The following is a 27939-nucleotide window of genomic DNA, read 5'->3' as shown; positions in this document are numbered from 1 at the left end:
TCATATTATAATTATTTATTTGTATTTACACTCTTAGGCTAAAGTTTGCACATAAATACAGGTGATGGATCACATACACAGTTCTGTGAACCTTTATACACAGCAAGAGTGAAGTAGAAAGTGAGGTGGATGATACACTAACCTTTAAGTAGAACTAAGTGTTAGCTGAGGATATTCAACTAACTAGTAGAAATATGCATAAATGTTTTCACAGATCACATCGAAAGTAAGACAAAACATCATTCAGTTTTCTTTATCCTACTGCAAAAAGATTGTCCTTTTAAAGTGAAAGATTCATTAACTGCCGTCTTTCCAGCTTAGACGTGACTTTTACCAAATCACAACTGATTCTACTCCCACACTTACAGTGAAGCACCAGCTGGAGAATGTTCTGAGGCAGATAAATACTGCCCTTCTATATTTACAGTGATGTGTGACTGGCTTGAAAATAAACTGAATACTACAAGTTTTCCATACCTAGGGCCTGTACAGTCTAAGCCTAACTTTTCTTGTGGCCTATTGGACCTTATTTTACATAATGTGACAGAAGACATTAAATTGAAATTAATACAAAACATTAAGTCTAGATTTTATACATGTATATACAATACACATATAATTTGTACACTTGATAACAAAGAATCTACCTTTTGTGTATGGCATAAATATGAGGAGAGGCTAAAGCAGGAAGTAGAAGTTATCTCTAATGTTCGAGCATGTTTCAAAAACGTGTAACACCTAAATGTAAAAAAACATACATTGAAACAGACAACAAGCAAAGGTAGATGTGATGATTTTAACTGTAGCATCTTTGGATCATAAAGCACTAGGTGGCATATGTTAAACTTGGTAACGAGACAAGGGCCATATAACACCCTCTCTGTCCTAGTCTACCAAAAGTGGGAAAAAGCTAACAACCTACTCCACCACACAGATGTATGAATAGTAATAAATTAATCTGTAATAACATAAAACAATCAACATAACAAAGCTGGTACCTTTTCCAGTGGTAATATATTGTTACATTCAATTAGGTAATGTTTATACTAACAGTTTTTTTTTAATGTATAACGTCTTTTCTTGTGTCATAAGAAGTAATTTCTGTGATGTAGCACCAGTAGGGTATTACATAAGACTTTGAAAAAAAAAATTCACTTTATTCTATAAAAGAAGTGGACACCTAGGGGCACAAGCTTAGAGGAAATGCTACACCTTCTTAAAACCAACCTTACAAGAAAAAATATCATCAGCGTGAAAAATACCTAAAAACTGTTGGAGTTTCTCCTTAAGCAGTGTTGTACATACATTTTGTTGTATTTTAATAAATAAAGAAAATTAGTTTGGTATTGTAAGTCTACTAAAAAAGGCAGCTAACTGTCCCAAGTGAAAGGAGCATTTCCTCTTAAGCCACATTCCAACAAAAGGCCTGGAAATAAGTTTCATATGCCCCACTGTTCCTGAAACTTCTCTTGAAATTAATATGGTGTTTAAAACTGATGAATGCACAGATCCTGACGACAATATTTACAGAACAGCTTGGAATTCTCTTCACTACAAGACTGATTCTGCTGAGCGTGAAAGGTGAATAGGATGGGAGGGACTCCTTGCTAATCGTTTCTTTGGAAGCTTGAGGAGTGTTGACTGGATGTTTCCAAAGTGTGGTCGCTCTACTGGTTTGTATGCCCAGCAGGCCATTAAAATATCCTAAAAGAAAAATATACTTTTTATTTTACTTTAACAAACTTTATCTTTGTTAACTGTGCTTTTTACAAAGGGAAAAAAAAATTAAAGGCCATGGATATATACATAGAGAACCCATGGTGCACGAAGTTAGCTGTTGAAGCGAAACTGTAATTTATCTTAGGTGATGTGCAGCTAGATACTCTCAATCTTTAGTAAAATAATACAGAAAGTGTTTAAAACATCAGGTCATATGAATCACACAATAAAATAAGAAAAAGTTGATGTTCTGTACTTTCTGCAAAGAAGATTCAAATCAACCATAGCAGCAACATTTATTACAGTGATAAATCATTAAACAGTAATCAAAGTTTAATGATTATTTATAATTATTTGTCTGAAGACAGTTTCCATACCTTCACATCTTGAGAGGCCTGAATGTTGGTAAGAGGCTGCTTCATTCCCTTTCCTACTTGCCAGATAATGCCCTCTGGTGGCTGTCCATGAAAAGGCCACTCTCCATATAGAAGTTCATACCATACAGTACTAGGGAAAGATGAGGTCATTAACTATATGAATCTAACATTATAATTTCTCTTAATCTTTCATAATGATAAGAAACCCACTTGAAGTAAAACTGTATCTCAGTTGGGCGGCTGCTATGGGTATTAACACTTTTACTAATACAGCAGAGAACAACATTTCAACCTTCCTAGGTCATCTTCAAGTTAACAAAGGGAGAGTTTGCAACTGATTTTGCCAGGCGCGTCTTAGAACGAGAATATAAGCGGGTACATGATTGTAGGGCGTTGCAGTTAGATGTTAGGTTATTAATTAGTATAGGTATAAAGGTGTTCCTTATATTAGTTTAATTTTGGTTTTAGTTGCCGTATAAATAGGGCTTCTTTGATTTTGCATTTGTTTCCCTACTTAGTATTCAGGTGTTTTCTATGGTTATATGTTGTGTATTTGATTTGTAGTGTTCAAAAACATGTTCTTTGAATCTGGTTTCCATTTTTCTGCTTGTTTCTCCAATATACAACTCTTGACAGTTGTTGCATTGTATTTTGTAAATAATGTTTTTTGTTGCATTTGTCAGTTTAGTTTTTACATAGCATGGATTTCAGTTTTGTACTTGGTTTTTGAATAAATTTGGTATTTACTGGAATGTTGTATTTTTCCAAATGGTTATTTTTTTGCTGATGTTGGGTACATATGGTATGAAGCAGTCTAAGGTTTTGTAGTTTGTTATATCTTGGGATTTATTTTCATTTGTTTGTTGTTGATTAGACTAGGTGTGCACATATAATTTTATTGAATGGTGTTTGGAGGAAATTTGTTGATGTTGATGAAGTGTTGTTTTATTTTGTTAATTTCATCGGTTAAGCATGGTTTTGTGACTGTGTATTTGGTTTATTGATATGTTCAGTTTTTGTTTTGTTTCATGTGCCAAGTCCCAGGGAATGTACAAACCAGTATCAGTGATTTTTCTCTGGATTTCTGTTTTGAATTGTGTATTGGTTCTTGTGAGCTTGAGAAATGCTGTTGGATAGTTTTTTTTCCTATTCACAGGTGAACTTAATGTTGGGGTATATAGAGTTAATGCAGTTGAAAAAAACTACGTGTGTGTTTTGTTGACGTGAATCCAGCAATTGTATCATCCAGCGTACCTTTATACTTTATATCCAAACCCCAACCCATTGATACACATCCACAGCAATCAATTAGCAACCCTTATAGAATTCACTACCACCAAACACAGATATTAAGTAGAAAAAAAAAATACAAAATCAAAGAAGTCCTACTTGTACAACAACTAAAACCAATATAAAGCAGCACCTTTATAACTATACTAATCAGTAACCTAACATCTAATTGCAATGCCCCTACAGTCCCATCCATACCCGTTTATACTCTCACCCATAAGACGTGTCCAGCAACAGTCATTTGCAAACTCTCTCTTTGTTAACCTGAACATGACCTGAGAAAGTCGAAATGTTATTTTCTGCTTTATTAGTAAAAGTGTTAATACCGATACCAGCTGTTCTGAGATGCATCTCTTGAAATTTGTTGATTAATATTTTACATTACCACAAACCACTGCTATAACATCATGATACATGAACAGTAACTTCCAAGATTTATGTTTCACCACTAGAAAAGTCAACATTATTTCTTGGGTGACAACTTACAGGTTTGCAGAAGTAATTACCTCCATTTGCAGAGTGGAATTTACAATTCTTGTATGTTTTAGTAAGCAGTTACAGGTTTACAGCAAAGAAATGTTCCCAAATACTAAGAAAATTCAAACTTCAGGCCTTTATGAGTATTTTATATTGTTCATTTACCTTGGTGGAAGTAAGATAACAAAAAGTACATAATTACTCATCTAGACAGTTCTCTAAATGCTTGCTTAAGTTAAAAATCAAAAGTAATTATGGGAAGGAATATTACAATCTACTGGTGAAGATGAGTTCAAGACTCTGATTAAAAAAAATCTTAAGCACAAAAGATCATAATAAGTTTATGACCTTGGGAAAAATCTTCCTGGAACACACCAACAAAGGCCTTGACCTTTTCTGACTTGTATCCAACAAAAATAATAAAATATCTCTGAAAAATGAAAACGAGCCAGAGAATCAACAGTGAAATGCATGCTTTAGCCAAAGTTTTTATTTCTACATGAAAGAAGTTCAGATCTTGTCACTTTGGAACTCTATTAAACACTTTCCATTAAATGTGGATTACTGGTTCTGTCCATGAAAAGAAATCGACAACACCTATCACACAAATTATAGGTAACTTGATACTGAAGACAAGTAGAAATCTGATGCATTACTTTCTGGACTAGGATAAAGTAAAACTTTATAGGCCTTTGGAGGCCTATAAAAATTAGGTGTTCTATCATACACATCTGTTGTTTGAAGTTGCTCCTTGTAGTCACTGAGGTAGGTGTACTGGAACATTTGATTCATTCAGCAATCGTGTATCATCTGAGCCAGATGTGACATATGGACCTGTGCAAGATGGTGTGTTTCCAGTAATTTGTGACACAGTTTGTTGACAAACATGCAGAAGATATGAACATGCTTTCCAGTTTCTTTGTGTGGTTTGTAGTAGTTTTGTATTACATAAAAATTGTAGGCACATCAAACAAAGAATTTCACCAATAAGTCATCTTGGCCACTTGTAAAGATGTCTGCATCTTTACAGCTTCATCATCTGGTCATTTTGTCAGTGCCAGCCATATAGAGCTGAGCATGGCACTGGCATTTGTTTATGTTTCTTGCCAGCATAGCTCAATACTGTTACATTAGCATCACTGGTATACTTTGTTGCCAAAAAATAAACTTTTCTTGTCACATCACACAACAGCAGCTGTATTACCACTGTACAACAATAAATGAGAACCACAGTCCATTTTCCTTTTGACAAGTTCCGTGGGAAATTTCTTCCTGTTGGTCAAAGCTGTACTGCACAATTGTGTACTTTGTTTCTCTAGCATGTAATCTGCAACATTTACAGAAGTGTAAAGTTGATCAGTAAATATGCATTGGCTGCCCTTCAAATGGTTTGCACAACTAAGCCACCAAGCTGTCTCGAATGGCCAATCCACATCAACTTTCCCTGTACAAATTTCCTTATTCAATGTATCCACTTTTGCTCTTGCATAAAAAAAATGTTTTTAGGCCCCCCCCCCCACTTGATTGGTTTTTCTTTGATATATTGCTTTATGTTCAGCTCTTTTTTTTTGTGGGTATCATTCCTTCATCCCGTAACAGTTCACAGTCTTTCATACAGTATCATTGAAAGTTATCCACAATAACATCAAAAATTGATCTGCTCTTGTACATTTTGTCTGACTTCTAAACATTTGGATCTCTTTTCTTTACACAGTGCAACACTGACCAGGTAGCTCGAAATCGATCTTGAGAGAAAACCTAACCAAATTTAGGTGTAGATGTAATCCAGCTATCCTTCTTCTTCCAGTACATCTTGTACCTGTCTTTGTAATCAGAATTTCTATGGCAAGTTGACACCTGAAGAAAGCTTTTAGTTCAGGAGCAGGTCAAAAGATTTAGCATGGTAGTTGTTAAGTTTTTTTCTTCTTTTACATGTTCAGCTTGATGATTTGTTTCCTGTGAGATTAGGTTTCATACAGATTCATCCCAAAACAATAAAAAAAATCAAGCAGCAAACTCTTGCTTCAAATTGAATTTGGGACGTTATTTTGAATCTACATTTACCAGTGGTTAGAATTCAGCATCTGTAGCTGAAAATGAAGTAATGTGAGTTGATCAAGTCAACTGAAAATCATCAGGAACATGAGGCTGAACAGGTAACTTGCCATCAGATAATTTAGCACTGGTTGCTTTACTGACCCACTACATAATACTAGTTGAGCCAGAAAACCTGCCTTTCAGATGTATAAGCCTCTCCTTAGACTGGTTTTCCACCATTCAGGGTTCAAAGAGTTAAAAGTTTACCTATATCATAAATACCATTTAATATGACTACAAATTTCTAAAATCTGAGATCCTTATTAAATTTTTGTTTGTTTAAACTGGATTTGGAGAGAAAAATGAAAACTAATGGGAGAAACGTTTAATATTATAAACATCCCAATGTTAAGTAACAACTCGTAAGGCAGTGTGGTTGTGAATCACATTTCTTCAATCTTCTGTCAGTCACACAAATCTAGAATAGAAACTAGCAATAGTCAGAGCTGTTCTTTTGCTACCTTGACACCCAATAAATTCTGCACTTCAAAGTTTTGAAGAATAGCTATCATTGCAACATCTACTGGTAGCACTGACAATATACAGATGTGCCTTTCATCCTGAGAGTTTGAGATATCTTGAACATCACAGCTTCTTGTCTTAAAACCAAATCCTAATATCAAAGGCTGAGAAAGATCTCAGCAATTTATTAAACTACAGAGATATGCCATTCCATTTCCTACCTATGTTACAGCTTTACTTAAAAGTGGCTTAAATCTCCAAAACATATGAAATAAGGTATGATACCAGCTCTCCAACCGTTAAGTAAAAATAACATGTATCTCTAATGATAAAATACAGACACAGTCCAAGTTTAAAAATAAAAAGATATCAAAAAATTGAAGAAAGGTTTCTCACCCAAATGCATAGACATCAGAAGCAGTAGAAAAAGGTAAGTCAGTATCATCTGGTTGATTACCTGCTTTTAGACTACGAATAACTTCAGGAGCTAAATAACACAGCCAACCTTTTGGAATTGTCAACCAATCACCCTTCCTGAAAGTTTTAATAAGTGCTGCTTACTTTAATGTTAGAAAACACATACATAAAAAAATTATTACTTACAACTAATAAAGATTTCTGTGAGTTACAAAATTTTTTTTAACAACTTGATATATTTATTAAATCTATATACATCAAAAACATACACACAGTTCTCAAAACTTCATTTTTGTAATAAATTTTTTCATAGATTTATTTAACATTTTGTAGGTTATGCACTTCAGAACTAAAGTGAAAAGCTTTAAACCAATTAGCAAGTTCCAATCAACATAAGTACAAAAGGTAATCTGTTAATAACACCTACCGGTTACCTTGGCACAACTTGGTAACAGAGAACAGACCAAAGTCTGTAATAACAACCTTTCCATTTTCATAAAATATGTTTTTGGTCTTCAGATCCTTGTGAAGTATTTCTCTGGCATGAAGATATCCCATACCCTAGGTAAAAATGCCCATGGATAAAATAAATCTTTGTCCTCTAAAATAACATGTGCTTAAAAAGCATAAAATTTAAATAAAAACTATCCATCTCTGACCTTGAAACAATAGCAGCATGACTTATTATCAAAAACAATATATTAACAATCTTCCTTTCAAATAACAACAGCATGACTTTTATGAAGTAATATATTAATCTTTTTTTCAAGTAACATCAGTATGATACATTATAACACAATATATTAATCATACCTTCTACTAACATCTGCATTACTTATTATAAAACATATTAACAATCTTCCCATCAACTAACATCAAAATGACAAAGGAATATGTGTTGGAAACTATGCCTAGTGGTTGTTGAAAGATAAAATGGGAAAATGTTGTAGGTCAAACTGCCAAGAAATTAGCTGGATATGTATATATATTTTTTAATAAAACGTTTTGGGGAATGGCCTTCTTCAGGTATCACAAAGTGCACAATAAGTGTGTAAATGAAAACGTTCTAAATCAAAGGTTGCATGACAATGTAACAAGTAGCCTGGTATAGAAGAGTTTAAGAGTTATTTGTGTGACAGGTGAAGAATTTGTGGTCACGATTCAGTGTCTCAAGCTTTTGGAGTAGTTATGATCAAGAAAAAAATTATTAGTGTTCTGTTGATTGCACAAAGAATCATAAGGTTAAGCTACACAGTTCACGTAGCCTAACGAGCTTGGATTTTGGGATATTCTTTCTTATATGTATGGGTGCTTAGAATTAAAGTGCAAATAGTTTTGGGTGTCTGTAGGTTTAAAAATAATCACCGATTGTTATTTTATCAGAAGATACAGAAAAAAGAATACCCACGAATGGTAGTGATGAATCAGAAATATCATACGTGTAAGACAACAAAGGATGGAATTAAATTATGTAATTAATGTTTTTAGCTTGCAATAGGTGCCTGTGAAGATTATAACATTGTCATCCATATATGTTTTAGTAAATAGAAGTAGGGGACCATTATACTGTGTAAACATGTGTCCTTCGACACATCCAACAAAAAAGGTTTGCAAAATTGGAGCCTCATTTTAGTTCTCATTACTATGCTACTAAAGTGTTCACAGAATTCGTTATTAAAAACAAACCTACAGAGTATTAGTGGAGAGAGTTCAGGATGTTTCTCAAGTGTCTTGAGGTTATAAAACCCTCCTGTTGCTGTATTATGAAGTATAATGATTTAATGTCCATAGTAAACAAAAAAAAAAAAAACTGAGTACGATTAGAGGTTAAAAGTAACTGTGTTGAACAGTCTAAGGGCATGATAAGTGTCCTTAACATAAGATGGGAGTGAGTTACTAGGGAAGCCATTATAGAATCTAAACAGTTGGAGCATAATATGTAGACACAATGTATGCAGCAGGGTTGTTGGGTTTAAGAATTTTAGTAACATATGCTTGGCATATTAAATAACAAAATAAAATCTTTCTTCAACTTATAACAACATGATTCACCATAAAATAACATATTAACAATCTTCCCTTCAACAAACATCAGTACGAGTCATTACAAAATAATATACTAACAATCTTCCCTTAACTAGCAAAGGTATGATACATTATAAATTAATGTTAACAATCTTTACTTCAAAAGGAGCATATAAAACAAGATATCAACAATCTTTTGTCAAGTAAGATCAGTATGACTCATAAATCAATAAAATAACAATCTTCCCCTTAAATAGATCAGCATAAAGCATTCTAAATATATTAACTATCTCCCCTTCAAAATGCAGAATGGTTTATTAAAAACTATACATAACTAATCTTCCCTTCAATTAACAACAGCATGACTCATTGTAAAGTAATAAATTTACAATCTTGTCTTGAACAAATAGAATGGTGTATTACAAAAAAAAATTGACAACTTTCCTTCAACTAACATCAGAATGTCTAATAAAACAATATATTAACAATCTACCCTTCAACAAACAACAGCATGACTGGCAATGAAATTAAAATTAACACTTTCCTTTAACTAACGTCAGCATGTCTCATTATTAAACAATATACAGTAAAACCTGTCTAAGCTGAAAACTGCATAGGGCAGAAACATGTACAATCCAGAAATACCAAAATTTTGCAGCATTATCTTAAGACTTCTCTTATAAAAGGCTCTCCATATGGTGGAACCTGTGTAACGGGGAAGAAAACTATATTTCACCTGTCTCATCTATCAACAAGTAGGATTAGAACCTGAGTAAGGCAGAAAAAATGTTTTTGATTAAATTTTAATTTCTTATTTAATTAATAATTTCTTTAAATATTAATAAATTCTTAATTAATAATTTGTTTAAATATTAATACATTTGCAGACATTTTATTACAGTAAATAGTTGGTTAAATATATTTTCTTTTTATGCTGTCACTGTTTTCACAGTTAAATTAGATTCATAATTTGTAGAACTACATGTTTTTTAAGTGCAAAATTCTACTCTTTACATAATTCTCACGAAAAAAATAAATTCCTATCATCCATAATTTTAAAATTTAGGGAAAACTTACTTAATACCCTCATTTTTAAAAAAAGCTATTAAATACCCTCATTTTTTTTAAAGTTATTTGTTATGATGATTCTAGTGAAATCCAAACTCTGAGAAGATTGATGCAGATGATTCTGTGAACGTTGAAAAGAATGTTTTAATAGAAACTGATGAAACAGATTTAAAATCTATAATAGAATCACAATATGGTAACAGCATGAGAGATTCAGAAGATCAACAAAATGGAAAAGGTAGTGAAGAAATAGAAATTCCTACTTCATCACAAGTGTTAAGTTATAATAACGTTATCAAATTGTATGCAAAAATGAAAGGGAAAATGAAATTCTTGAAAATGCCGTAGAACTGGCGTTCTCTTTTAACTGCATGAGAAAGCCCATTAAAAAAACAAAACAGTTGAAATTGGACACTTTCTTCAAATAAATTTGATTAAGATTTTGTGTACTTATGTATATTTTGAATGTCTATTAATGTTCTTATTCTAATAAATATAGCATAAACAGTGTAATAACTTTATTCACAAACGTCTAACTTCCCTTGAGTTAAGCAAGTATAATGTTCCACTTAAAAATTATATATATTAATTATGCATGTTCACTATGTCTAAGCCGAAAAATTTACTCAGTTCCATGTGAGTCTACCTTAGATTTTACTGTATTAAGAATCTCTTCTTAAACAAACATTAGCATGACTCCTTATAAATAATAAATTAATCTTCCATTCAACAAACAGCAGCATGGATTATTGTAAAACAATATATTAACACTCTTCTCTTTAACAAACAACATGTAGTAATGTATTCACTATTTTCTGTTCAACTAACATCTGCATGACTCATTCTGATACAATATATCAATAACCGTTCCCTTCAACACACAACAGTATGGTTTACTGTAAAATAATGTATTAACAATCTTACCTTTAAGTAACATCAATAAGACTAATAAAACAATATATTAACAAACTTCTCTTAAATAAAATTAGTATGAGTCATTATAAACCAAAATATTAACAATTTACCCTTCAAAAAACGAACAGCATGGCTCACTACAAAACTAAACATTAACAATCTTTCCTAATACTATAGCCATTGACTCGTTATGAAACAATATATTAATATTTCCTTCAACTAACATTAACATGCTCTGATTATAAAACAATATATTAACAAACTTCCCTTCATCGAACAGCATGGTTTATTGTAAAACACAATATAAACAATCTTTTCTTCAACTAACATCAGCATGTGCATCTCAGAACGGCTGGTATGGGTATTAACACTTACTGATAAGAAGAGAACAATGAGGAAGGTCAAAACATTGTTCTCTCCTTATCAATAAAAGTGTTAATACCCATACCAGCTATTCTGAGATACATTTTTATTTCAAGTGGGTTTCTCATCATCAAGAATAACATCAGAATGACTTACTGTAAAACAATATATTAATCTGTTCTTCAACTAACATCAACATAATGCATTATAAAACAATATACTAACAAATTTCCTTCAATAAAGAACAGCATAGTTTTATTGTAAAACAATATATTCACTACCTTCTCTCTCCTTCATTAAGAATAGCATGGTTTATTGTAAAAAAAAAAATGTTTACTATCTTTCAGTCAACTAACATCAGTATAATTCATTAATAAAAACATATTAACAATATTTGCTCCAACTAAAATCAGTACAACTTATTACAGAACAAAATATTAACAATCTTCCCTTCAACAAACAACAGCATGGTTTATCTTAAAACATATTAACAATCTTCCCTTTAACAAACAACAGCATGGTTTATTGTAAAACATATTAACAATCTTCCCTTCAACAAACAACAGCATGGTTTATTGTAAAACATATTAACAATCTTCCCTTCAACAAACAACAGCATGGTTTATTGTAAAACATATTAACAATCTTCCCTTTAAAAACAACAGCATGGTTTATCGTAAAACATATTAACAATCTTCCCTTCAACAAAGAGCAAAATTTTATTGTAAAACAAAACATTAACAACATTCTGTTTCAATAAACACACATCAGTGAATTTAATAGAACACTTTGGGAAATTTGAAGATTATTGTACTTACCATTCTTGCCATGAATCCTGTTTTTCAAATGAACTGACAACATCCAGGACATATGGTTTTATTTGTCTTGTAATCAATGATTAACAGCAATTTCTTTAAATTTTGATAAATTTCCTTAATTTATTTTTGACCCTTAAAAACTGTCATATGAATCTGGTAATAATGCATTTATATTTAAATAAAATATCCACTGCTATACAGTTTTCAAGATTACATTGAGAAAAGGCTTAGAATGTCATATTTGAAGTAGAATTGTCACTGACACTAATATTTAATCAGAGTAAGCTGTATACTTAGTGAAAAACTAAAAAAACCCTGCACATCAGACAAGCTAATTAAATATATTTTTCTTATATAACTAGTTCTTTACAAAGATTAGAATGAACTGTTTCATCAAATAGGTATTTTTGAAGTTACCGATATTTTGATATATAATTCCAACATTAATATGTAATCTTCAGCCAATTCAGAAAATTTTAGGTCTCAAATTGATATTATACACTAAGAAGGCAAAACAAAAAGTAACTACATTTGGTATACTAGCTAATACTAATTTGACCAGTTCAGAATGCCATTCTAAATAAGTTCCTACCCTATGTACTCACTAAATAACTAAACTGTTTTTACCCAACACATTCACTGAGTTACTAAACAACAGTTCTTACCTGACATACTTACTCTCAGTTATTCAAATGATAGTTCTTACCTGACACACTTGCTATGTTATTAAAACAACAGTTCTTACCTTACATACTCACTGAGCTACTGAACAGTTCTTACTTTACATACTCAGTTATTCAAATCACAGTTCTTACCTGTCACACTTGCTGAGCTATTAAAACAACAGTTCTTACCTGACACAATCACTGAGCTACTGAACTGTTCTTACCTTACATACAGTTATTCAAATGACAGTTCCTACTTGTCACACTTGCTGAGCTATTTAAACAGTTCTTACCTGACACAAGTTGAGCTATTCAAACAACAGTTCTTACCTGACACACTTGCTGAGTTATTAAAACAACAGTTCTTACCTGACACACTTGCTGAGCTATTAAAACAACAGTTATTACCTGACACACTTGCTGAGCTATTAAAACAACAGTTCTTACCTGACACACTTGCTGAGCTATTAAAACAACAGTTCTTACCTGACACACTTGCTGAGCTATTCTGATTGTCCTACTGAGATTGAACTTCTCCTTCCTGACATGTATATGTTTATATAATGTCATTCCTTTACATAAACTGAAAAGATTCATGAAAATGATTTAAAATTACCTTTAAATTCATTGTACCATTAAAAAAAACTGAAATAACTGGCCTTTGGGGTTGTACCAGTAAAAATTCATGAATGGGCACTGTACATACAATGGCTTATACTTTTAGGTTAAGGAACACTTTAATAAAACAGTAGCAGAACTTAAACGTTCCAGAGTTTGCAATGAACCACATCAATTGACGAGATACATCAAACGAATTCACAAAAATACTTATTTTGTACATGAAATGAGTGTAAATATGACACTGATAGTTTCAACAATTTATAGTCAACTGTACAGTTGTTTCACAACAATCAAACAAGCTGAAGGGCACTGTTTCTAGATCATCAGTATTGCTGCAAATGTTACAAATGAAATGTTTTTTTTTTAAGTAATTCCAAAAATAAAGTGTTCTACAAATGCTGTTAGCTTTCATCCAATAACAGAAATGAACTGTGCTTTTCACTACTAAACTTGAAATTACAGCTATTTGTTTAAACATCAGCTTGTTACCACTACCTACAGCTAATAACATAAAAATCAAATTTTTACCACTAACTACAGCCAAATCACATAAGCATTAGATTTTTACCACTAACTACAGCCAATCACATAAGCATTAGATTTTTACCACTAACTACAGCCAATCACAAAAACATCAGGTTCTTACCACAAACTACAGCCAAACTCATAAACATCAGATTTTTATCACTAACTACAGCTAATAACATAAACATCAGATTTTTACCACTAACTACAGCTAATAACATAAACATCAGATTTTTACCACTAACTACAGCTAATAACATAAACATCAGATTTTTACCACTAACTACAGCTAATAACATAAACATCAGATTTTTACCACTAACTACAGCCAATCACATAAACATCAGATTTTGCCACTAACTACAGCCAAATCATATAAACATCAGATTTTTACCACTAACTACAGCCAAGAACATAAACATCTGCTTGTTACCACTAACTACAGCCAATCACATAAACATCAGATTTCTACCACTAACTACAATGTCACGAAACATCAGATTTTTACCACTAACTACAGTCAGTCACATAAACATCAGATTTTTACCACTAACTACAGTTAGTCACATAAACATCTGCTTGTTACCACTAACAACAGCAAATAACATACTCATCTGCTTGTTACCACTAACAACAGCAAATAACATACTCATCTGCTTGTTACCACTAACAACAGCAAATAACATAATCATCTGCTTGTTACCACTAACTACAGTAATAACATAAACAATAGATTTTTACCAGTAACTACAATTAGTCATGTAAACATCAGAGTTTTACCACTAACTACAGTAATAATATAAATATGAGACGTTTACCACTAACTATAGATAGTCATGTAAATGTCAGATTTCCACTACTAACTACAGCTGTCATGTACTGACGTAAATGTTAGCTTGAGATCACAAATTATAACTAGTAGTGTAAGTTTCAGATTTTAACCACTAACCTTGTGACTATAGCTAAACGTGGAGGCTTCATACAGGCCCCCATAAAAAGGACTAGGTTTTCGTGTCTTGTCTTTCGGAAATTTGCTACCTAAAGAATCATGACACAAAAAATAACTCAATATTTAAATATTACCCACTGATTCAAAACAGAAATTATCAGTCGATGGCATTACCAATCCACTTAACAAACAATATTTGAAGAATTTAAATGGAATTTATATCAGTGAAGTTTAAATTTGAAATAATTAGTTTGTGTTTTTCAAAATTTCTCCAACTTTGTACGTCATAAGTGACATAATATTTCTTGAATCATTTAAATTAATTGTTCTCATATGTAACGTGTAGTAGCCAGAAGTTAAGCACACTAAACTTTTGCAATATACCTGAAAAATTTTTACAATTTGCCAACAATTATTTTGTTGTCAAATAACAGTCAAACAGAAGTTTTCTGCATCAATATATGAATTTTTACTTTTCAATTTGTTTCTTATAATACAACCTTTCTAAATTAATTACTAATATGTCCTTTAACCCCACTGTAATGGGTAGCTAGGGTTCTGAGAAAATGAGATCAGGTTTGTAAACTTACATTCAAAATTCATTGAATAACTATTTTATGAACATATGTCAATAAACTTGATAACAAATTGTAGATTTAATTCAAATTTTAGTGTTATAAATTAGGTAATTTTTAATTTGAAAGTAAATATAAAAAAACTGTTAAATATTGATTTTCATATGTCACACTGGTACATTATTTTTTATTGGGTCAAATTACATTTTATGATGCCCACAATACAATGTTTCTATTTTTGTATGAATTATAAACTCAAATTTCCAATACTGGCAAGCTATTATATAAAATAAGAACCTTCTAGCTTTTATGCGTGTTGAAATACCATAATATTTATAAAGTTTACATCAGCTCCACATCATTAAACAAAACTACATCAATTTTTTTTATACCGATAACTTTACAACCAATTAAAAACTACACATATATTCTATATAATTCTGTCATTCTTCCAAAGTTATTTACAAGTAAAAAGCTCTTACATCATAGAAAAATAACTGACATCTAAGTATTTATTTTAAATTGATATTGATACACAGACACACATATCATGTATAGTAGTCAAATTTACTTAATTATGGGTAATACTTTGTAAACACCCAGTTGAGCTGTTTGCTGATGAATAATTCATTTCTCAAGTTACAATCAAGAAGGCCAAACAAAGAACACTAGCCCAGTCAAAACTAGCCATATTTACATCACTGGAAACTACACATTTATTGGTTACTATGTAAGCATAATGAGTTACACACATACTAATGCAAGTCCCACTGTACTGTAAAGAACCCAACAAATTCTACCCCACTGTTTTCCAAAATCAGGATTATGAACAACTAACAGGTGCACACATCTCAACATTCTCTTTGTGATGAAGCAGACAACAAGTGATCTTCCCCTCAAAGTTAAAGAAACTTTATTCTCATGTACTTAAAATATATACCCGATGATAAAATTCTTGTGCATTTTTTTGGGTATAACAACAGACCCATGTGTCATGTTTATTTGAAACATTAAAGCATATAGAACCACTTTAAAATCACAGCAAGATGGCTAATTGTGATATTGAAACCAGCTGGGTAGTAGATGACAAGGGGATGAGTGGGTCTTGTTGTAGCCCTTGTACGGTGGCTCATTATAACACCGTCACAACTGTCCACTACAGCTCATCAGAATAGTAACATTTTATTTTTACACGATACTTAAATCATTTTTGGTCAGTATTTTGATAACATGTTAGTAAATCACGATTTTCTTATAGCGTTAGCTACAACAAAGTGGTAAATATTGAGCTTCTATGTTGCACATTGGTAGAACATCATATCTTCTTAAATTTTGATAGAATGGGGTATTGTGGTCATACTGTGCTAAAAAAACAAAGCAAAAATTGAAAGAGGAAAGAAACATGAGGGTATCATGAAGCAAACAAGTTTGGTAATTTAATAAAGATAGGCCCAGCATGGCCAAGTAGTTAGGGCAATCTCAGGGTCACATGTTCCAATTCCAGTCGCACCTAACATGCTCAACCTTTCAGCTGTGGGGACATTATAATGTGACAGTCAGTCACACTATTTGTTGGTAAAAAGTATATGTATTTTCTTACAACAAAGCCAAATCAGGCTATCTGCTGAGTCCACTGAGGGAATTGAACCCTAATTTTAGTGTTGTAAATCCGTAGACTTACTGCTGTACCAGTAGGAAACTGGTAAACAATAGCCCACAAGTTTGCAGTGGGTAGTGATGACTAGCTGCCTTTCCTCTAACACAATCCTTCATGTTATTTTCACTGTATAATACCAATCTGATTTGCTGATATTATTTACTAACACAATCCTTCCCAAGTTATTACTACTGTATAATACCAATGTGATTTACTGATATTGTTTAGTAATATAATCCTTACAAGTTATTTTCACTCTATAATACAATCCGATTTACTAATATTGTTTAGTAATATAATCCTTACAAGTTATTTTCACTCTATAATACAATCTGATTTATTGATATTGTTTAGTAATATAATCCTTCCCGAGTTATTTTCACTGTATGATACAATTTGGTTTACTGATATTGTTCAGCTATATAATCCTTCCCGAGTTATTTTCACTGTATCTCAGAACAGCTGGTATGGGTATTAACACTTTTTCTGATAAGGAGCAAACAATATCAGTAAACCAGATTGTATTATACAGTTAACCTGAAAATGGCCTAGGAAGGTTGAAACATTGTTTTCTCCTGTGAATATTTTGTGTGTGTGTGTGTGAAACACTAATTTCTAAAGTACCTACTTCTTGTTTGAATGTCTCCAGAGTCTTCTTGTCATCTGTATCATCCATATTTAACATTTTTATGGCCACACTACCGTGCCAATTTCCTCTGTGAAAACAAACAAAAATGATTTATTTTACAAACTTTAACCAGCAAAAATCTTTAGAACTGTACAGTTCACAAAATAATGAAAACTTAAAAAATGTTAATGTTTCATTCACTTTGTGAAGAAATATACAGAATAATACTGAGATTAATCAAAAAAAATTTTTTTAAACGTTTTTCTCTGGAAAATACATTTCCTCATATATTTCCATATTTAATATTTTTAAATTTCCTTTAAACATTTTTGTAAAATTTAAGAATTAAATATATAACCTGAAACATAAAATGTAATTATACCTTACACCAAATTCTATCCACCAATACTCAGAAAAAACTGTAAAATACCCAAAATATTCTATCACAATTAATCTTTTCTCCTGAACCAGGAAGACATACTTGTAAACTACACCAAACCGCCCTACACCTATCGTCTCTTCTATCTGAAGCTCATCAAAGGGGATATCCCATTCCCTTAAGGATAGCTGAAAAATACATGAAACAAAATGGACACAAAATTATACATATTTTTAAAAAATATATTTTAGGATAAATTTTTACCAACAATAAAAAATGACTAAACTAAAACTGCAAGGAACATTTTAAAAAATGATCATATTTGTTTTCTAAATAAGTGTGTACATGGTATAAAGTCATACACAGCTACACATTTTGTAAATGAGAAACAGAAGAACACTCATAAGTTTCTGTTGTTTAAATTGAAATCTAGAATATAGTTCTCTTGTTTTTAATATATATATGTATATATATCTTCTTTACAACAAAATCTAGGCTTTTCTTTTAAAAGATATTTCATTTTGATGGTAAAAAATATACAGAGAAAATCTTGGAAACCTTAAAGATGATGTTTGTTTAAAAAAGAAAAATATTTTCAAAAAGCAGTAGTACACAAACTTCTATTTGAAATAGAGAACTAAGTTCCATTTTATTAATTATACATATGTTATTCAATGGTGAAAACTAAAAAGAAAATTTACTATCCAATTTATAATACATACACTATTCTGTCGAGGCCACGACCTTTCACTAGGATCCATGTCAGAAACTTGGCTGTCCTGGGAATCCACTCGGTCAGCTAGTGTCTTCTCAGAATCAGTCTGGTGGAGTAGATACTACAAATGACACAAACACCCAACTCCAGGAAGCAGTAAGCTTAATTACAATTCACTATAATAACAGCCAACAATAAATACCCTCTCATATGAACTATTAATCTCAGATGAACATTCGTAATTCAGTTTTCTCTTAATGTTTTTATACAAACTTCTATTTCTCACCATTCTTCACAATGATTTATTAGTATCACCAAACTTGTGTTACTGTTTCATGTACACTTCTATTCCCTACTGTTGAAATTTCTCACACTGTTTCCTAACTGCTATTACACTTGTGTTGCTATAATTTCTATAAATATTAACATGCTAACTCTTTTGTTCCAAAACTACTTCAATGATATCATTAAACTCCTGCCTTTCTGGTATTTATACAAACTTGAATCCTCTGCACTTCATGTCTTAGACATAGTGTGCTCTTATTATCCATTATACTTATGTGTTTCTACTACTATTAACAGACTTACACTTTAATAGTCTAATTTTTCTGACACCGTTTTATCATTATCCATTATACTTGTGTGTTTCTACTACTATTACTGACTTACACTTCCTGAGCCTGATGTTCCCGACACTGTTTTATCACTGTCATTTGACTTCTGTGTTTCTACAACTTCCACAATAGGTTTGGGTTCAATGGTAACATCCTTTTCAGATTGTGGAACATTATTTAGATCTGAAAATCAATACGTGTAAAATAAATAATTGTTAAATAATTCTTTAGACAAGTCAAATAATGTCACAAAACAAATGCTAAAAAGTGGTGACAGATGGAAAAAAAGTCACAGAATGTCATGAATCATAAAAGAAAACTTCCAGCTAATTTATCTATTCACAATGAAATTTAACATACTATATATCTATTTTTTACCAGTATACACATCATGTACTAATATGGAAAATAAAATGTCTGATGGTGAGTCAGACAAACACTAGACATCTGTTGTTTACCAGTATTTACATCATGTATTAACATGGAGAATAGTATATCTAATGGTGAGTGAGGTACATGTTACATATATATTGTCTACCAGTAGTATTGTACCTACTTAAGAAGAACATATGTAATACTTTTAGATTTTTATACCACTTGAGCCACAAAGCAAGAAAGTGACATTCACATGGGAAACAAAAGATATACAGCTACAAACATTAAGCAGACACAATCTTTGACAGGGCTGAGGTACCTGGAAACTGAAATTGCTCTAATCTTGATGCAGAAGGTGGGGTTTGCTGAGCTGAGGTGATTATTAGTGCAGGAGAAGAAGGTGTGGACGAGTTGCAGGATGATGTGTTTGACGAGGAGTCTGGGCCTGAAAATGCTGGAATGTTGATACTTGGGTGCAGCCTAGACCGTTTCTTCTTCCGCCCGCTATCACTCTTTGTAAAATTAGGTGCACCAGGAAAATTGGCCTGGTTTAGAATTGGTGAATAATTCCCTGCAAAAACCCATGGGCAGAATAGAGTAAAACAGCACCCAAGGCCCAGGAGATTCTTTTATGTTTTTAAAAACTCCATCTACCCAGTTTTTTTATTTTGAAAGGATACTTAAAGATTCATTGTCATTCCTCTTCTTCATTTGATGACTTTTCAAGTATATCATCAAAAACTTAAAGGTACTTACACAGGTTTCACACAAGTACAGATTCAAGAAAAAGAAACTTCTGTGGTTTTAAATATTAATTTATTTTACATTTAATGTAACATTAATCTAAACTGAAAGAAAGTGCTTTAAATTGTATTGTGATATAAAGAATAATTTTTAATTCTGAAGCCCAATATATTTAAATACCTTCATAGAAACATGAACAAATCATCACCAATGTACAAAACACAGGGTAGAAACAGCATAAAGTCAGCAAGCTTTGCAAAATTATTCTATGAAGTCAGCAAGTTTAGCAAAAGTATTTTATTTGTTTGCCAATGCAGCAACTAAAAAATTCATTCTTTTAACTTCATTCCACTTAAAACAATCCTTGTCTATTTTTATTCAAAAATTACAAGGTTATGTGAAGGTAGAAAATTTCAAATGTTTTTTGTTGCATAGGTACTTCAGAAGATCAAAACCTAAGTGTAAAGTAATGTAAAAGATATAAATATTTAGTCCTAGGTTTTAATCTTTTCTTCTAAATCTAAACACACATTTCTTGTATACTATTCTGATTTGTTTATAAAGCTTTCAAACTGTTTTTTAAAACTCATTAAGAGAAGTCAAGTTTCACCCAGCTTCCCTCAATTTTAATGAATTATGTATTCCAGTAAATATTTAACAGTTAGTTATGACTTAGGTTTAAAATATGTTTCAGACCATGTCAGATGTAAGCACAGAGAAACTCAACAAGAGGATATCTTTCTATTATATGTGCCATAGTTCAAACAGACTACTTGAAATATTTTCAAGAACTTCTTTCAATTTTTCAATGAATGGTTCCATGACTTTTTTGTATGTTTACCATCTATAACTTCATATGATAAATAAAATCATATACTAATTCTCTTTTAATAGCAGAGTTCATGCATATTTCACATTCTTGATACAATGACAAAATCCAAAGTATTACGGACAACAATTGGTGTCATTACACTAATTTATCCCAGCAGGGTTTGCTTTCATTAAACATTTTGGTGTAAAAAATAAACAAATAGACAACAAAAATAATTTTTGTGGAAAATTTAATAACTTTTGAATTGTTTGATATCCTTTTAATGAATTTCCAGAAGGTTCTCATCAAATTTAAGGTCCTTGTAAACCATGTTGAACTCATCAGCTACAATCAAATTCAATGTCTGTGCTTGAATATTATTTTTTAACACTAGCAAATGTTCATAAGTTACTTTTGGAACTATTAAGAAAAGTACATCTGACCAGCCACACAGCAAATACAGTATTTGCATATGTTTAACTACTTTCTTCACAAAGGTCACGTTTAATACATCAAACATTGTTTAATATGGTAATAGATGAGGTCAAATGAATTATTACTTACAAATGTATTGGTCATGAACATATAAATAATCAGTGTTTAATAATAATTATGTTTACCAATTAATTCACGAGTTGCATACCATCAGTAGATATAATTACATGGCTAATAAGAATTTTTGAGAAAACAGTCTTCTTATTTTACTAAAAATTGAATTTTAAACCTCTGTTGAGAACTACTGTTTCAGCATTTACTGTTTGTACTTTTTATGTTCAAGTTTTATGCTTTTTATTAATTGTTTTTTTTTCCTTAAATATATTAGATCAATGTTTATAGTTTTTCTGAATATCAATAATCATTTCTGAAATTATAAAGTGACTTAACAACAATAGGTGCAACTAACCCATGAGGGTCATTGGCTAAACAACAGATTACCTAATTTGAGTCCTAAGTTACCCATGTACTTGCGAAATGTTTCTTAAGTGAATAATTTTGTGAAAAGCTTAAAAAAGCATTAATACTCAAAGATATTATGTTTTCTTTTTTATAAGAGTTATGTTACTTCATGCCCTTACTATAAAACTTCTTAATCTCTAACAAAAACTGTTCAGTAATTTAGTACAGTAAAACTAGGAATGAAAATGAGAGAAATATTATAAATCAAATAAAATGATCTATTTTTAAAAGAAAATTAAAATTACAATGTTATACTTTAAATAATGAATGGCAATAATGGAGAAAATAGGGAACATACTCTTCATTGTTGAAGAAAAATGAAGATACTGAAGGTCTAGCAAAGTTAACAAAAATACTGTGTGTTGAACTAAATACCCTAAACAGTAAGTACCTTAGATGATTTTCTATTTTATTTAGAACATTACACAAACTGTAAATCTCACCTTAAGAATACTCCTAAACATAAATATTAACATTACTGTGCAAGAAAAATCTCACCTTCATTTTTAAAAGTTTCAGCAAAATATCTAACATACTCATTTGGTAAGCCACAGGAAGGAGGCACCTTTTCTTTACAATCTTTGTGACAATAATACCTGAAATATAAATCAAGTCATAAGACTTTCTATACAGTTCTTGTGACAAAAATATCTGGAACATAAACCAAATTATAACACAGCTTTTCTTCTACAATGCATGTGATAAGGGATACTGATAAAAACAAAATATATTTGACCCAACTACATTAATATTTCACAAGATTCATCCAGCTTAAAATGTCAGTTCTACATTATATATTTAGCTAATGCTGCAAGATATTTCTCTAATACAACTAGACATGCATATAATAAATAAATGAAAAATAATAAAAATAAGTATGTTAAACATGAGAAACATTTTAATTAATATTAATAATCAGATTATGTGAGGTATTGTTCATTTAGAATTTGTTTTAGAATATACAAGAAAAGCTACAAAAGGGCTACATGCATATACAGTCATGTGAAAAAATTAGGACACCTAATGAAAGCCTGTGTATTTTTGTAACATTTTTGGATATATAGATATTTAATCTCAATTTCAACAATACTGAGAGATTATAGGAATATAACTAAACAATTAAAACTGAAGGAAAGACTTTTCAAGATCTTCTGTAAATGTAATTCTACAAAAATGCATATTCTAACTGAGCAAAACGTTAGGACACCCTACCCCCTAATAGCTAGTATTACCCCCTTTGGCTGAAATAACTGCAGTGAGACTCTTCTTGTAGCCATCTACCAGTCTCTGATATCAGTCTGAAGAAAGTTTACCCCACTACTCAATGCAGAATTCTGTCAGCTGTGAGATGTTTGAGGGGTTTCTTGCATGTACAGCCTGTTTCAAGTCACTCCACAGCATCTCAATGGGATTAAGATCTGGGCTTTGACTCTGCCATTCCAGGACTCTCCATTTCTTAGTTTTCAGCCAGTCCTTGGTGGATTTACTGGTATGTTTTGGGTCATTGTCGTGTTGCAGGGTCCAGTTCCGCTTGCTTTACTTTTTTTTACAGATGGACTCGCATGTTCCTCAAGCACCCTCTGATACACAGTAGAATTCATGGTGGATTCTATGATTGTGAGCTGTCCAGGTCCTGCTGCTGCAAAGCAGCCCCAAACCATGACACTTCCACCTCCATGCTTCACAGATGGTATGAGGTTCTTTTCCTGGAATGCTGTATTTGATTTATGCCAAACATGTTCTCTGTTCTGGTGTCCAGATAATTCATTTTTGGACTCATCTGTTCAAAGAACATTATTCCAGAAGTCCTGGTCTTTGTCTATATTCTCTCTGGCAAACTTTGGCCTTGATGTTTCTCTTAGAGAGCAAAGGTTTCCTCCTTGCAAACCTCCCATGCAAGTTACACATGTGCAGTCTCTTTCTGATTGTAGAGGCATGCACTTTCACATCAACAGTAGCCAGAGCCTGCTGTAGGTCCCATGATGACATTTTAAGGTTTTTTGGAGACCTCTTTTAGCATCTTGCGGTCTGCTCTCGGAGTGAACTTGCTTGGATGACCAGACCTGGGCATGTTGGCAGTTGACTATTTTCCGGACAGTGGAATGGCTGATTTCAAAATCTTTTGGGATCTTTCTAAATCCCTTACCAGACTCATAAGCTGCTACAATTTTCTTTCTGAAGACCTCAGACAGCTCTTTTGCTCTCACCATGGTGCTCACTCTCACTTCAATAGTCAGAAGCACACCAAACTAAATGTCTGAGATTTAAATAGGGCAAGCCTCATTCAAAATGCTGAATAATGATCTTCTTATCATGTGCACCTGGTGTGATACACCTGTGTGTGAGTTGAGCCATTTTAAGTGGGTATAAATGTGGGGGGTGTCCTAGCATTTTCCTCAGTTAGAATATGCATTTTTGTGGAATTACATTTCACAGAAGATCTTGAAAAGTCTTTTCTTCAGTTTTAATTGTTTAGTTATGTTACTTTAATTTCTCAGTATTGTTACAATTGTGATTAAATATCCATTTATCCATAATTGTAACAAACATACACAGGCTTTCATAGGGTGTCCTAATTTTTTCACATGACTGTAAATGTTACTGATTTTAAACTGATGGACTACTACAGGGAAAGCAATTAATCAACAGCACCCAACAGCTACTCCTAAGTTATAACAGTCCAACTGACTAATGGGATTTGACAATGCACCATCACTTCCAAAGTGCAGAACACTTTTCTGAGGCAACAGGACCTAAACCCCTTGAATTCCAGTCTAAACATGGTTATTCACTGAACCACACCCAACCACAGCATTAAAGAATGACATGAACATAACTTTTCTTCATAAACTATCATAAAATTTGTAGGGGCTCTTATTAATTTTTGTAAAAGTGAACGTAGGCTGCAAGTAAATGAGTTCCTTTCACCACGTACAGAGCCTATTTCTTGGTAAAAAAAACACTACCTAATAATGTAGCACCAGAAAAAGTGTCTTACTTGCAATCTGAACACTTGTAGCCCCACATCATAGGTTTCTCACAGAAATCACATGTTGTAAACTTTATTCCTTGGATGAATCTAGAAATACACAAGCACGATCAGTCATGTGTGATCTAAATCATATTCATGGTGGATAAAAAAAAAAAAAAATGAAAAGAAATTCTAAAAACCCTGCTGCAGATAAATAACTATAAAAAATTATCTCCTTGAAATCAAGTTTGAAACATTTAAATTGGATTTATAAATAAGTCACATTATGCTTCTGAAACTATATACACACATTTCACAAAACATTCTAAAGGTAAAAGTTGCTTTTTGTTTGTTGGTTGTTCTTTTTTTAATACAAAATTTGTATTTCACATTCTAAAGTATGCCAAATACAGAAAATATAAAAAGCTTCACTGAAAAACTTTCTTTCAACAAAAGCTGTAACACACCTATGATGAATCTGGTGAATCATTCCTTGTTTTAGTGGTGATCTTGGAGTAGGAACAGGAGCTATAAACAAAAAGATTACAATAAACAGCTTCAATGGAGAGATAGAAGTTAAACCTCCTTCAAAAATCAATTATGTCATGAGGTGATAACTGTCATTCACTCTAATACCATATTTATACTGGTCATGACTTAAAATGAAACTGTTCCTCAATGTAACACCATAATTATACTGGTTGTGTCTTAAGATGAAACTGTTCATCACTAACACTATAATTATACTGGTTGTGTCATGAATATAAAAACTGTTCTCCACTGTAATACCATATTTATAATGGTTATATTATGAGATGAAACTGTTCCTCACTTTAATACCATATTTGTGCTAGTTACACCATGAGATTAAAACAATTTTCCACTCTAATATTCATATTGGTTATGACTTAAAATAACTGTTCATCACTTGAATATCATGTTTATGCTGGTTATAGATTAAATATACCATGAAGTCTCAAGGATATAAACTGCATATACTATGTACACTTATGGATGCAGGCTAAATATACCATGTGGATGTTAGGATATAAATTAAATACACCATGTAGACTCAAGGATGTAGGGTAAATATACCACATATGTTTAAAGACTTAGGCTAAATATGCTGTGTGGGCAAAAAGATAAAGGCTAAATACATAGTGCAAATTCAAATATGTTTCTTAAATATACAGTGTAGGCTCACTGATGTAGGTTCAAGGATTAGGTTAATTACACTATGTGACATTTTTAGATAAAACTGAAAACAGTGGAGGGTTGGTTATAATAAGACAGGTTACTGACTGGTGGATTTAGCCAACAGATTATTTTGGTGCCCTTACTATCAACAAATAATTGTTTATTAGAACATTCTTTACTACACAAAGCATAAATTCATTTTTCAATTTGTTAGTATTATAAAGAATAGTACAGCTTAAAGCTATATAACAGTAAAAACTAAACTTACTCTGAAGAGGAGCCTCATCCACAAAACAGCTGTCTCCTCCTTGTTGATCAGGACTTACAAATGGGGGAGACCGACTAGGTGAGGAGAGCAGAGGAGAACCATGCCCAAACAGACTGGAGGATTCCAGCCCAGGCTCTGTTAGAAGCCGCCGCCGGGAGAGGTTTTCACAGCTACGACCAATCCACAGGTGATTGTTAGGTCTCTTCTCGGCTAATAACCGACTGGGGTAGACAATCATGCACGCCAACAAGCAAGGTGAGGTGGGGTGGAATACACATAAAGGTAATAACAGGAAGAGAACATGCAGTTACTGTGAACTGACTATATATACATGCTTGAAAACTACTAGTTTTGATGCTTTAAACACCCACAACAGCTTTCTATGTCAAGTGAATGTCAATAATAATTTCTAATTTTCAGATACATATTCACTTAACAAAGACTACTTCATTTTTTGACTCTCCTAGTATGGATGTAAATGTTCTCTGTGATATAAAAGCAAACAAATGCACACACACACAAGAATCATATTGTTACAACACAATATCACACATAAAGAATTAGCAATAACATCACAAACAAATAATTGAGTGTTGTTACTGCAGCTAGATTACACTATACAGTAACTAAACATTTTAATGCTTACAATTCTAAACCTGAACCATAAACTGGTCCTTACCTGCACACATTATAAAACTATTTTTCAGATACTTGTAGACTATGTACATTTTAATGACTTTTACTTTCACAACACAACAAAGAAGTATTCCTTTAACTCTTTATCATTCAAGGAAGGGTTTTTTTTTCATTATTGAAAACAGTATAAATGTATGGGTGAAAATGATAACAGGTTAATTCCAGCCTATTTTTTCTCAATTTGTTTTTAAGAACATTTCAGCTAAACTACACAAGAGCATTCCATTTATAACTACCCGTAATTTTTTAATTGACAGGACAGAGGGAAGACAACTAATCAGAAGTACTCACAGATAACTGTTGGCTTACTACTGTCTGATCAAATACTGAGATTTCACTGTCACTTTTATACTGCACCATTTTTGCAATAACAGATTGAAAATTCTAAGATTTTCCTAAGATTCACAATCCAAGTACACTAACTTCTAGGTTATTTTTACAACTTCTAGCCATCAAAATAATTGTGATGACAAACACACATACACAATGTAATAACAATCTACAAAACACTAACACCATTACTGTAAATATGAGTAGAGATGAGCAACATAATGATATTGATTA

At 31.9% G+C, this 27939-nt stretch overlaps 1 protein-coding gene across 3 annotated transcripts; it reads right to left on the bottom strand.

The window, feature by feature from the left end:
* Positions 1-27315, bottom strand: LOC143241679 (kinase suppressor of Ras 2-like). 3 transcript variants are annotated; one of them, XM_076484906.1, is made up of 15 exons: positions 26680-27312; positions 25682-25742; positions 25242-25322; positions 22742-22839; positions 20051-20302; positions 19412-19539; positions 18750-18863; positions 18130-18215; positions 17649-17736; positions 14789-14877; positions 13180-13276; positions 7267-7400; positions 6819-6956; positions 2097-2226; positions 1-1704 (listed from the first exon to the last, which is right to left on the bottom strand). In XM_076484906.1, the coding sequence occupies exons 1-15, from the start codon at positions 26915-26917 to the stop codon at positions 1552-1554; spliced, it is 1887 nt and encodes a 628-aa protein (XP_076341021.1). In that variant the 5' UTR covers positions 26918-27312; the 3' UTR covers positions 1-1551. The 3 variants fall into 3 exon arrangements, with proteins under 3 accessions (XP_076341021.1, XP_076341022.1, XP_076341023.1); XM_076484907.1 differs by having other exon boundaries at positions 18750-18848; positions 26680-27194; XM_076484908.1 differs by lacking the exon at positions 20051-20302 and having other exon boundaries at positions 26680-27315.
* Positions 27316-27939: the final 624 nt, after the last annotated feature.

Source organism: Tachypleus tridentatus, unplaced genomic scaffold (genome assembly GCF_004210375.1).
Source record: "Tachypleus tridentatus isolate NWPU-2018 unplaced genomic scaffold, ASM421037v1 Hic_cluster_1, whole genome shotgun sequence".
Taxonomy (NCBI): Eukaryota; Metazoa; Arthropoda; class Merostomata; order Xiphosura; family Limulidae; genus Tachypleus; species Tachypleus tridentatus.
The sequence above is the reverse complement of the archived record's forward strand: the minus strand, read 5'-3'. Positions and strand labels throughout refer to the sequence as shown.

Excerpts from the sequence above, each read along its gene's own strand:
- LOC143241679 (XM_076484906.1), bottom strand. The coding sequence starts at position 26,917 with ATGATTGTCTACCCCAGTCGGTTATTAGCCGAGAAGAGACCTAACAAT. Across the intron at positions 19,540-20,050 it reads AGAGCAATTTCAGTTTCCAG|ATCTAAATAATGTTCCACAA; the intron begins GTACCTCAGCCC and ends ATTGATTTTCAG. Across the intron at positions 6,957-7,266 it reads AAGTTGTGCCAAGGTAACCG|GAAGGGTGATTGGTTGACAA; the intron begins GTAGGTGTTATT and ends TAAAACTTTCAG.